Below are 12,378 nucleotides of genomic sequence, written 5' to 3' on the forward strand. Positions count from 1 at the left end.
GTATAAAACATGAGGGTTTTCTGCCCAATGGAGTCTCCAGAGGAAAGCTCAAGCTAACAGCAGTAAGCCTGTGATAGAGGAGGCTTCTAAGGTGATTAAAATGGGAAGAAATGTAGAGAGAAAAATACTTAATGGATTAGTGATTTTCACGCTTGTTTGATCTGCAACATCTTCAAGTATTTATGGGGGAGGTTTGAAAACAAGAGAGTCAATTTCTCTCCTGATTGAACACTTTTTCTTAGTTTTCGGGACTCTTTTATAAGTTGTATGTATTATTCTAGGAATTTGGAGAGCACAAACTGAGCAAAATAAACCATTTAAGTGTGTAAAAAAACCTTCTTTGACTCTAATTCCAGATACCAAAACAGATATTAAGCACAGTGATAGGGACTAAGTGATCTCTAAGTACGTGAACTCATCAGTGATCTGTTGCCAGGGAAACTGAAATTAAAAAATAATCTTCCACTGGAGACATTATTAAGCAATTCTTGTTTTATTTCTTGCTATTTATTAGAAGTTATCCCTTTTATGAAGTTAGTTGATTTATTACAGAGTTGATTTAAAGCAGTGTATTCCCTCCAAAATACAGCCTATTAGACAAGCATTTCATACTTTTTTTGGTAGAATATTTCACTCCATGTCATCACATTAGTTTGTATTTCATCACCTACTGAAATGTGTTTTACTGGAACCAATTCCCACTTTAAATAGCTGTACACTTTTTTTTTTAATAAACCCTGCACATACATTAAACAACTTATAGTGACACTATGATGATGCCATGCCTGGTGATTAAAGAGATGTGATGACTGTAGAAAATTATGATCTATGCTAATGATTTACACTTACATATGATTAACAACTTTTATGTTTTAGGATTATGAGGTGGTAGAAATGGATCAAGTGGTAGAAATGTGGTAGAAATGTGGATCAAATCAAGATTCATCTCAATATTTTATTGCTTACTTTATGAAATGGTTTGTTTGAAGGGGAGAATTGGCATGATAGATAAATCAGGTGCATGCATAAGGAGTGAAAAATAGTTATGAATATATAATCCACTAGGTTTGGCTTTGAATTTCTGAAAGTTAACCTAGAACTGTCAGACACCATTATTTCCACTTATATTAGTAAGCTTCAGGGCTAAACAGCTGAAGGTTTCACTGTCTCTGTTTTATTGTTACATTTTTTAATCATCCAGCAAAATTTCATCTGAATTACATTAGAATTTTTAATATACTAATTCTATATGAGTTTTTCACAACAGTATGCTTTGATCTATAGTGTTGAAATGTTTTCTGAACTTGAAAATTAATTTAAGATCTGTGCTTGCAACAACAGTTTTCTTTAGCTAGGGGAACATGATTTGGTTTGAATCAATCTACATAAGGATGGATAAGAAGGTGTTAAATAGGACTCTTACATTGCAAAACTAATGTAGCCAGCTGTTACTGACACCTTGTCCATATTAACAAGTCCTGGAGACTAGTGCAGTCGATGAAAAGTTTCAAATAAACTACTGCATGATAAATAAATTAAAAATAGTGAACCCATTAATAAAAGAATGTAGCCATATTCTATTATTAATAATATAGGATATATTTTTATTGTACATACTTGATTTTTTATTACATTTTTTAATGTCATGTATTTTGTCTACATGCTAGTTGCTTTTGAGGAGAAAGTTCCACAAGAGTTTGCTCTGTGGTTGGTCAAATTGCATCATTACAGTGTTCTTGGACTTTTTCAGGTGACAGCTTTGTCTAAGGATGTGGCTGTTCTGGAGGCCCAAATAGAGAGAATTACAAGGGAAAAGAATTCTCTTGCTAGCCAGTTAGAAGAATCACAGTGCCAGCTTGCATCTCATGAGCTGGAGATGAATAAGGTAAGCACATTTATAAAGGAGCATTGAACTTGTTTTTCCTTATCATTGTGACCTGAGAGAAGAGAATTTTTACCTTGTCCATTTTCCTGTTTTGGTAAGGAATGTGTGGTAACTGTAGAGACTTCATCTCAACATCCCAGAGGCAACTACAGCTATCCTAATTGCAGGAGTAAAAAAAATATCTTTTTTCATTTCCAAGTCACCTTGTCATGCAGAAGCTAACTTTCCTATTTTGCAGCTTATGAGGGTCACTATTTAAAACACTATCCCAGTGTTTCAGTAAAGAACTGAGCTTGGTCTGAGTGAGACAGTATAGACTTCAACAGTGTCCTTAACTGCCACCTGTGGGACTTGCAGTGCTACAATAAAGGGAGCTATATCAAAACACTGATTTTCAAGTTCTTTCCTTTGGATTTTTATGTAGTATGTTGTTTAATTTAGTATTATTGATAGTAGGGCTCTTACAAAGACATCTAGTTAAGAATTACAGCTTAACATGCATCTTGTGTAGATCATCACTCATGGGTGCTTTCTTTTGCACATTTCTCAATCAGTTAGAGCCTTAATGGGGGTCATAACATGAGAAAAAAAAAAACCTAACTTATTACAGCCTCTTGAAATGTCTGTATTTCTTACCAATCATTCCAGGGCTCATCCTACCTCCCCAGTTGTTAACTGCAAGGATTTGAGGAGCAATTTATTTTTCAGGCCTCTAGAGATTTCAGGAAAAGTTTTCAACAGTTCCTGTCTTCCCCTGCTGCCCTGGCTGATAGAAAGAGGCAAAAGTATTGCAGAAAATTCACAGCAAAAAGTCATCCCAACTTACTAGAAACTTAATTTTAACTGTAAGACAAATGAGTATATTAAAATGTCAGAATTGTTTGATCTACCAATTCTGGAACACACTTTGGTCTCTCAAGCTGGGTTCACAAATCACTAGCACCACTTACAGGGGTGAGGAGGTGGTGAAATAGGCAGTAGGTACAAATATTCATTGGTCTGAAAAGAACAATTTTGTACCCTACCAATTTGAAGTTACTTCTCTGGAGATGATACTGTAGTTCTAGTCCCTGCTTCAGTTCATGTTAAAACAAAGTTGAACAGGTGGTCACCTTGCAACAGTCTATTAATTTCACTGTCCTGAGAGATTGGAAAACTTTATTTCTGTCCCTGTACTAAACTGAGAAGTCTTGAAAATCCTGGAGGAACCTCCCAACCACTGAGCTGACAGGACTGTGTGCATCACCCTGACATTTTCATTGGCCATGTGACATCTTTGCTTGTGAATCTGACTCCTTGTTTCCAGACTCAGTTTGCTGTTATTAAAACCAGCAAATAACAACATTCTAGTTTTGATTTTTATCCAAAATATTGTTTTTCTTCATGCACCAGGAGTCAGGGAAAGAAAATATGGAGTGAGGTTCTATTTCCTTCATTCATGAGGAGACTGAAAAATCCATTATTAGGACAGCACCATCTGCTGATTCTTCTGTGTTATTCCCTTTGTGCAGTGTGTGGAGGAGCTGAAAGCGAGGCTTGCTGTATTTTTTTAATTTCATTTGGAGGAAGTGACATGTTGCATTTTGTTACATCCTTCAGATAAAGGAAGGAGGAGGTAGAAATCCAGCAAGCTATGCAAGCTCTGCAGCTGCATCTCAAGATTTTTTTTTACTTGCATGTAATATTTTAGTCTTCAAAAAATGCTTTAGAACTTTGCCGTTCTTCAGAGCATTTGCTGCTTTGGGTTATTTGAAATGGCTAAATTCACAAGTTGTCCTTTGAATTTATAAGTGATGCTACTTCTTGAAAGTTATGACAGTTGGTTTATTTTTTTCCTGGAGTGATTTAATTGCAGTATCCATATTTACATTTTCCCTACCTTTTTTTTTAAGGAGAAAAAAAAAGTGAGAATGAGAAGAGGTATAAGACTGAAAAACATAAATTAATTTGGATTGTAGAATATGTGAGAATGTTTTTAAGAAGCACAGAGGATTGTAGCAGCAAATTAAAAGGGTGTACATTTTAGGAGCAAGTGCTGAGAGAATATAAGCAAGGCAGGAAAGTAGAGTGAGTTGGAAAGAAAGTTGACTAAGAGGAGCTATGAGTAAACACATTTGCATTCTCACTAAGGAATGTGCATGTATTTGGTTGGTTAATTAAGGTGAAATGAACAGGCACAAATTGGAGGTGATGGCACAGGGTAAGAACAGAAAGGGGACAGCTTAGATTGAAAATTGGAAGAATAACCCTGCCCAGCAGTAAAGTTATGTGAAAGGGATTAGTGATCTTCTGGTTTTGTTATGTTTTTTTATTTCTTTCACTTTCTCTTAACCCCTTCACATTTCCTCTGAAGTTGATCCCAGATGGAAAGGATTGAGGGGGTAATATAACAAACATTCCAACAGCAGAGAATAATTGTCCTGTGTAGAAGTGATTTCCTGAAATGTTGCTTTGATCCATTTCTTCTGGACCATGTATCCATTTAAATTAGACTGTTTTTTTTAAAGAATTGATCTTCAGTTTGCAGTAAGTTTGTAATGCTCTGATCAAACTTTGAAAATTATTGTGTTAACATTTAAACAATTTCTTTCTCAACAGTGTAAAATTGGCAAGTTAAAATACACCTTTAATTAGGAGCATGATAGATGCTTTACTTCTAGGTTTTGAAAGTGTTGACATAGACTTTCTTGGGATTTTACAGAGAATGAGAGAAGAGTATAAAACCAGCAACTGTCATTTAACTGTAGAGATAGATAGATATATTTATAACATAAGCATTTATACTTAGCAAAATCTTGATCCAAATATATTTGAATCTAGAAGGTAGTGCATATGTCAAAGTTCATGACTATATATAGAATTCAGATCCACCTTTCTATGTAAAAAAACATTTACCATTTGTAGACCTAAAATATCTGTAAATTAAAAATATGTTGCATTTCAATGACCTGTAGAGGGCACCAAAAGATCTAATTGCAAACCCTGGGCTATGGATTCTTCAAGCTAACAGATCATGTTGTCTGTGTAATCTAACAGGTGTGTGGAGAAATGCGCTATCAGTTGAATCAAACCAAAATGAAGAAGGATGAGGCAGAAAAGGAGCTCAGAGAGTACAGAACAAAAACTATAAGGGAGCTTGAAATTAAGGACCAGGTAAGAGATAATACTGCTATAACTTTGCAGTTATTAGTTGCCTAAGTAGAGTTTTTTCAGAGGCTGGAATGATTCATTTTTCTAATAGTGGTCATTTATTACTGTTAAATGGTTTAAATTGATGGCAAAAAGCCAGCTTTTACTGCTAAATAAATACCTCTTGGTTATCTTAATCTTGTTTTCAGCCCTGGTTATGTTCAGTTTTGCGCATCACTCATTCCATGATTTCATATAGAATTACTCTATCATATTATTCATACCAGCTACTTAAATTCTATGTAATGTATACATGTGTTTATACACTTTTTCTCACAAATAAATCCACACATAATTACCTATACATGCAGCCTAACAGAACATTAAAGGCTCTAAGCATAACCTAACGATGCCAAAAATGAAAATCATTTATCTTCCAATTTCTTTAAAGAGTCAATGTTACTGAATGCTGGGATTCATAGGAAAGTTTAAAAAGACAAATCCAAAACAAAAGTAGCCTTCTAGAAAAAATAACAATAGAAAAAAATCCACTTGGCATTAACTGTTGCTTATCTAAAACTGGGATTTATATTAATACAAAAACCAGTATATGCCTTACAGGTTGTCTGTAAGAAAACATCCCATGCAGTAGGAAAGATTATTAGAGTAACCTGCAACATACTTGGCAAACAGTTTGAACAGGTGTAATCTGCATCTTTTGAAGTGCCCTTTTTCTGGAGGTTCTATCCATTTTTCTCTAGGACTTCAAACTTGGAGTATTCCTTCTTAAGTTTTGATTTGCACATAAGAGTCTTCTGAATACACAAATATATAAGATGCACATGAGGATGATTTTTTTAATATGCCTTTTTTTATTTGAGTAGCCTATCCAACACATTTTGAACCATTCTTTTTCTTTTAAATAACTGAACAGATCATTCCCTGTATAAGAATATATGTAGGGGTAAAATGAAGTATTTAAAAAATTAAATTTTTAATTACCAATTCCTCAAAAGCTGCATGTAGGACAGTAAGTTTATTAACTTAATAGTACAAGCTTAGTCTGGAAGCAATATTAATTCAAGTTATAATGAAAATATATGTAAAATCCAAAGGAGGAGCTTATTAGGTGAAATAACCCTTCAACCATGTATAGAAATTGATACAGCGCAGAAGAAGAGAGGTCTTAAAGTGTTCTTTTTCTCAAGGTTTGCTTTTTTTTCACTCCTGCATCCTTTAGGCCTAGGGACACTGAAAAACAAAAAACAGCCTTGTCGTCTGTGTCTTGACAGATATCACAGATAAAAGAGTTGGCATAATCTTGGCATACAAATAAAACAGGATGTGTTTAATAAGATACTTGAAGAAGTATCTTGGATTTTAAATCCTGTTCTCCAACTTGCTTGAGGATTGCCTTTTGAACAAATTACAAAATTTAACAAAATATTTTAACCTCATGTGATGACATACTGGTATTTTAATCAGTGTGGAGCTGAATACACTGAAATGTGGTGATTTGTAATTTGATATAAAGTGAAATTATGTGAGAGAGAGTTCCTATCAGCAAGAATTATTAGACAATTAGATAAAGATTAGATATTCAGTAATTATGTTATTGTGTTGTTCAAATATGATTGTTGGTTCCTCAAAAAAAGGAAAACAAACAATTTTGTAATTCTCAGACTCAGTATTTAGCAGCTGTTTTATAGCTGTGGCTCCAGTAACCCAAAAAGTTCTGTATAGGTCCTAGGATTATTTAATGTGTTAAAGGGAGCCCAAGAAAAGTGTTAGAGTGCCTTGTTCTGTTGCTGCCTGTTGGCTGGGGATTTTTAAATCAAATTTCAACAAATGTTAATAAGTTATTGCAAATTATTTTGTTTAAAAAAAATTAAAACAGTTCAATTGCATCTATCTTTGTATTTAAAGAAAACCTGAAACTTTTTATCTTATGTGGCACTGAATAGCAATAATAGCAAATATTAATTGTTCTTTGGTCTCTCAGCCATGACCTGACCTTCTGGCTAAGAGACAGAGCTGATACCTTCCTTGGCCACCATCTGTTCATAATAAATACATATTTAAAGTAGAGAGACAATAATGTAGGAGTATTTTCATACTATTCTGTATTAAATGATGGATTTTTTTTCTCTTAGAAAAACAAGGGATCATGTTTTGGATTGCCTTTTAATATATTCAGAGCAAGTTTACTGCTTCTTGAGATATAATTGTATTATTAATTGTGCTGTGGATAAATTTCAGTTTTGAAGATATCTTTTATTTTACATGGAGTGACTTTTAAAAAAGGATTAAAATTATTCAGGTGTGTCAGAACAGACAGAAAGCCCCACATGTACAATTTAGGATCACCAGATACATATATCTGTATGTCAATTAAATACAGATTGGTATTTATCATATGCTGGTATTTATAAATCTTATTCAAAATTGAACTTATATCATTTAGGAAACCTAAAGAGAGTATATATCTTTGGTCTTCCTCCCTTTTACCCTAATATCTTTTTCCCTGTATTTATTGTTTGTCAGGACTAACACCCATGTCTCAATATCTGTAGTAGCTCTCTTATTAGCATTTTACATGAATATTTCTTAATAATTAAGAAGCAAAGAGCAATGTTACTATTTAAATTGAATAACTGTTTTGTAATATCATCCATCATGATCCTGATTAACATCAGGATTATGGAGGGAGGTGGGGGGAAAGACTTGTACCACACAGTTTCTCTACACAAAACCCACATCTGTTCATCTGGCCCGATATGTTGTAAAGTAGCGTAACCTACTGCCCTCTCTTTTTCTCTCTCAGCCAGCCCTCCCATTGTGGATGTAGCTGTGCTGAAATAACAGTGCATTGCTTAATACTTTTACTGCTTAGGAACATACTTTATAGATTATATGAATATAATGCCTTCATGGCAGTAAACTGTGTCCACACTAGGGGTTGTACTAGCACAGCTATATCAGAGAAGAGTCACGCCCTAACCTAAATTGCTGTTATTAGAACAAAAATTGTGTGGCATATTTGACACAGCAGGGCTTCACTTTTATAATACTTTTTTTGTTAATTTGTAAGCACTGCATGGCATAATTTATGCATTTCTAACAGAAATCATACTTCTGACACACTATGAAATTGTTCCTCAGATTAACATCACTTGCTCTTTTCTGCTCTGCCTTATAAAAATAAAAATGAAGTTCATTTTTAATAACTTGCTTTCTGTTTGTATGAAACAATTTATATTTGGCTTAAAATCTTGCAAGCTTCAGCATGTAGAAGTGAAAACAGTTTTTAATATTGGATTTTGCAGTCCAAGCCAATTTGGGCATCCTCCTTATTAGATAGTTCTTACCAGTAGCATGGCACCACTGGGAGTTGTGGTGTCCTTGCAGTAAAGTAATAGGGCATGTTAAATTCAACTGCAGAAAATAACTGCAGCTTTTCAATTTTGTTTTATCAAGTTTAGTGGAATCAGATAAATACTTTGTGTAGAAATAAATCCAAGCTAGTAATCTAAGCCTGTAAAAAGTCTTTATATTTGGGCAGATATAGTTTGAAGGGGGATTACAGAATTCTGTCACCTGTCTTGTAGGTGACAAAATTAAAAGCTCCAGAAACACTGTCTTAAAACCCACAGATTTTTATGAGTTGCCTGCATTGCAGTTCATAAGTCCAAATAAAAAGAAGTCAAGATTCACTGACATGCATAACCTATACAAATAGGAAGAGCTACACACCAAAGTATTTTTATGCAGTATGACAGAACCTAAATGATGTCTCTGTACATTATAGACTGACAATTTTGCAGACAAATAAAAATCTGGCAAAATTGCAGTCCAAAAGCACTTTGCCAAAGGGTATTTTGGGAATGTTTATCTCATTTGTCATAAATCCATGATTTATAGTAACCTAATTTAGATGCTATAAGAGGAGAGATTACTGACTCTGTCTTCATCAGAAATAGTTCAGGCCAAGAATTTGGGTATATATCCTGGAAATGCTTCAGAGTATCCAAAGCAAGACCAGTAACACCTTCTAAAGACCCTGGTTCACTGAAATGTCTTTTTACAAACAGATATCAAGCTTTCATGATTCAGGCTTTAAAATACTAGAGTTTTCAACAGCTGTGACATTCAGCATATCACCAGATGTTTGAAACTTGCACGTTTTAATAACTGATGAAGATGGGTTAGGATTATGTGTTATGTGTATTCTTGTAACAGTCTATATCTATATCTGATATTCTGTTTTCGTATCAGTTATAAAGTTATAAAGATATTCTCATCTGCTCTGGAAATCCTGTTTGGAAAAGAAATTGTATTAAATCATCATTGTATACTTGAGTAATATTTGGCAGGGGAGAAAACCCTCAAAATTCAGAAGATGGCTTGAAACTCTTAGCATGAAATTTTCTCACCTGGTCTGACCTTGAGTATAATGGTCTTAAAAGTAGCAAACCCAAATTGCTTTTGGAAAAGAAAGCATTAAGGAAATGTGATAACCTTTACTGTGACTGAGCTCTTCCTAATTAATAATTTTGTGTTTTGGGCATTGAATGCATTAATTTGAAAATTAGTAAATAAGGAATAAAATGGCGGTACTTTAAGCCTTGCAAATTTTCTGGCCTGCTCAGGAGTAACTTAATTCTTTTCTTTATAGCTGAACTTACTTGCTCATTTCAAGATTTTTGAGGAAGACATTGACCAACAATCTTGCAATATATATAAAATTATTATATGGCTGCTGCTGCTCTGCTATGGCATAACTTTTCTCTGTCAGCCATCCATTCCTCAAGAATCAGTGGTATGAGCAGCCTTCATTAAATCCTACCTATTTCCTTAAGAAAAATCCTTGGGACTAGGATTCCCAGTGGTAGACTTTTCTTTACTCACTTGTCTTCATTTTCTGTACAGGTCTGCTTCCCCTAAGCATCTAGCCTGCTAAGAGGAATAACACAGGATCAGAATTTTATTGTACATAACACAGGATCAGAATTTTATTGTTCATAGGTGTAGTTTGGCCCATGTAACCTGGATCTGTGTTCTGTCATCCATGGTGATGTCACTCCACAGTATATGGAAAGAGAAAATTGTTTATGCACATTAAAAATTATTCAAAGTAGGAAAAGAATTGCACATCTCTTGATATATTTGGTTTACATACTTAAATAAATACTTGGTTTCTCTTGGTTTTTTTTTCTTCTTCTCTGACTAGAAAATATGGTTGCCTTATCAATAGTCATTGTATCAACAATCAGAAGAAAAGAAGTCCCTATCACTTGTCAGTTGTTATTGCATAGGTTTTCTTTTCAGCTATTCCTTTAATACTGTCCAGGAAATAAGAACCAATCTCACATCAGTAGTCTTAAATAGTGTCTGAAAGGATAAAAGGAACAGGTTTTGTTCTTTCCTGTTTTTCAATAATGAAGTAGGTGTAATCTTCCCCTTCCTTCTTTCTACACACATCCTTCCTTTTCTGAATTTTTTTATCAGCAAGTGAACCATATATTTTGCACTACCTCATTGTCCCCATCTCCCACCTGTGCAATCCATTAACAAAAAAATCATCTTGTTCCACTGCGAACAAAAACACTTTCTTATCTCTGCTGGTGCCTGCTGAGCTAATCTGTAGTATAGCAATGTTCTCTGTTAAAATGTGACTGTAGTAATCTCTATGGGATTGGAAGTTTTGTTCCTGAAATAGTATTGCAGGTCAGATATTTTGGCAAATTAAAAGCAAATATTTTCATGGAAATTATGCGGTAAAATCCTTGTATAATATGTTTCAGCCATTCACTCTTGTCATTTCCCAGGGTATTCATCCACAGGGACCATGTTGCTCTTCAAGAGCTTGCACAAGAACAGACCTTAAAGATTATTTCTTAATTTAAAAATTTTGTGTGTGTACTCATAAATCTATACTTTGCAACACATTTTTCTTCTTTCCCCAGCTAACAACCACAGGTAACAAGTTTGCTACAGTGAGATTTAAACACATCCACCCTCCATGCTATTCTCATAAAGTTCCTCCAGCACTCCTGCTCTTCCTAGGAAACTGCAGGCTCCATTCTCTGTTAATTATCCTTTAGTTTGGAAGCAGAGAGTTTGTGGCTGATGGCCTTTGCCTAGGTGATGCTCTTGTCTTGAGGCTCTGCCCTTTGGTGGAGCACAAAAGGTGTGTGGTACTGCCAGGTGCCATCACACTTTGTAGTACAAGGGGCAAAGGGGTCACAGAACTACTTGTCTTTGAGGAATTCAACAGTCCCACCAGATCAGGTTAGGATAACAGCCATCTAAGAAATCACAGCCTGCTTTGCTTATCTAGGTAGGCTATATCTTTCTTATCTCTCTGGTCTTTACAGATCAATTGATTTGAACCAGCCATACAGAAAAAAACTTTCCATGTGTGTTTCTTGGGGCTACTTCTCATGTTTCTGCTCAGGTTACTTGCCCTTCCTGTCAGGAAAGGTTTTCAGATTCCTATTTTAGGCTAAATTATTTGTAGAATTTGCAGTAGTTCTGTGTGTTTTTGTAAATTAGCCTCTTAGAAAGAGGTGGTCTTTGTGAACTCCTTTAAGCCCTGTGTACCTATTTGTATATTCTCACAGTTTATAATAAATCTATTTCCAGAATGGGGTTTTCCCCTTTGAAACCACATGTAGTTTTCACAAGTGCTTTGTATTCTTGTTCAGATTTGAATGGGAAGCAGCAGTAATTCAAACAGAGTGCAAAAGGGAGAAAGCCATTGCTGGGATGTGGTGGGGGTTAACCTTGTGATGGCCCTAACTCTCTTTCCAAAGTTGGATAGTTCTTCAGGTGCAATATGCTATGTCAGATGGCCATGCCTGGGAGGTCTGAGGTTTAGAGACCACTCCGAACCTAGAGTGCTTGATTGATATAAGGATTAGGATAGAAATGACTGCAAATGACCCCTGCTGCATATGGCCTGATAGTAATCCAAGTAAAACACTTGAAATCTTTCTACAAAACCAGTCTTTTTTGTAGAGCTTTTTTAAATAAAAAAAAAAATCCAGTTAGTTCTGTCCCTGGTTAATTAGTATATTATTAAGTATGGAAGGCAACATGGATGGAGATCAGTGTGAAAATGTGCAAAAATTTCCTGTCAATGGTGAAGATAGTATTTAAATGTACATGCAAGGCTATACTGGGGGCACCTCTTTGAAAGACTTGGTGCTGAGTACTGTCACTGGTCTCTCTGCTTTGAAGGCTACTTTAGTAAATGAGGCTAAGCTTATGAGCATCATGGCCTGTTAAAGTGTATTAATTTGAAGTGTGTATATTTTTATAGATTGCATTTTATTTTATATTTTTATTGATTGCCTTTTGGG

The 12,378-nt window shown here is 34.8% G+C and overlaps 1 protein-coding gene across 2 annotated transcripts in view; it reads left to right on the forward strand.

Moving 5' to 3' along the window:
* SDCCAG8 (SHH signaling and ciliogenesis regulator SDCCAG8) overlaps positions 1-12,378 on the forward strand; it is a 104,605-nt gene that overhangs the window by 20,233 nt on the left and 71,994 nt on the right. For both annotated transcript variants that reach the window (XM_036381400.1, XM_036381401.1), the window contains exons 11-12: positions 1,751-1,885; positions 4,922-5,038. In XM_036381400.1, the coding sequence (XP_036237293.1) occupies positions 1,751-1,885; positions 4,922-5,038 (252 nt within the window). The remainder of the gene's footprint in view (positions 1-1,750; positions 1,886-4,921; positions 5,039-12,378) is intronic.

Source organism: Molothrus ater, chromosome 3 (assembly GCF_012460135.2).
Source record: "Molothrus ater isolate BHLD 08-10-18 breed brown headed cowbird chromosome 3, BPBGC_Mater_1.1, whole genome shotgun sequence".
NCBI classification, from domain to species: Eukaryota; Metazoa; Chordata; class Aves; order Passeriformes; family Icteridae; genus Molothrus; species Molothrus ater.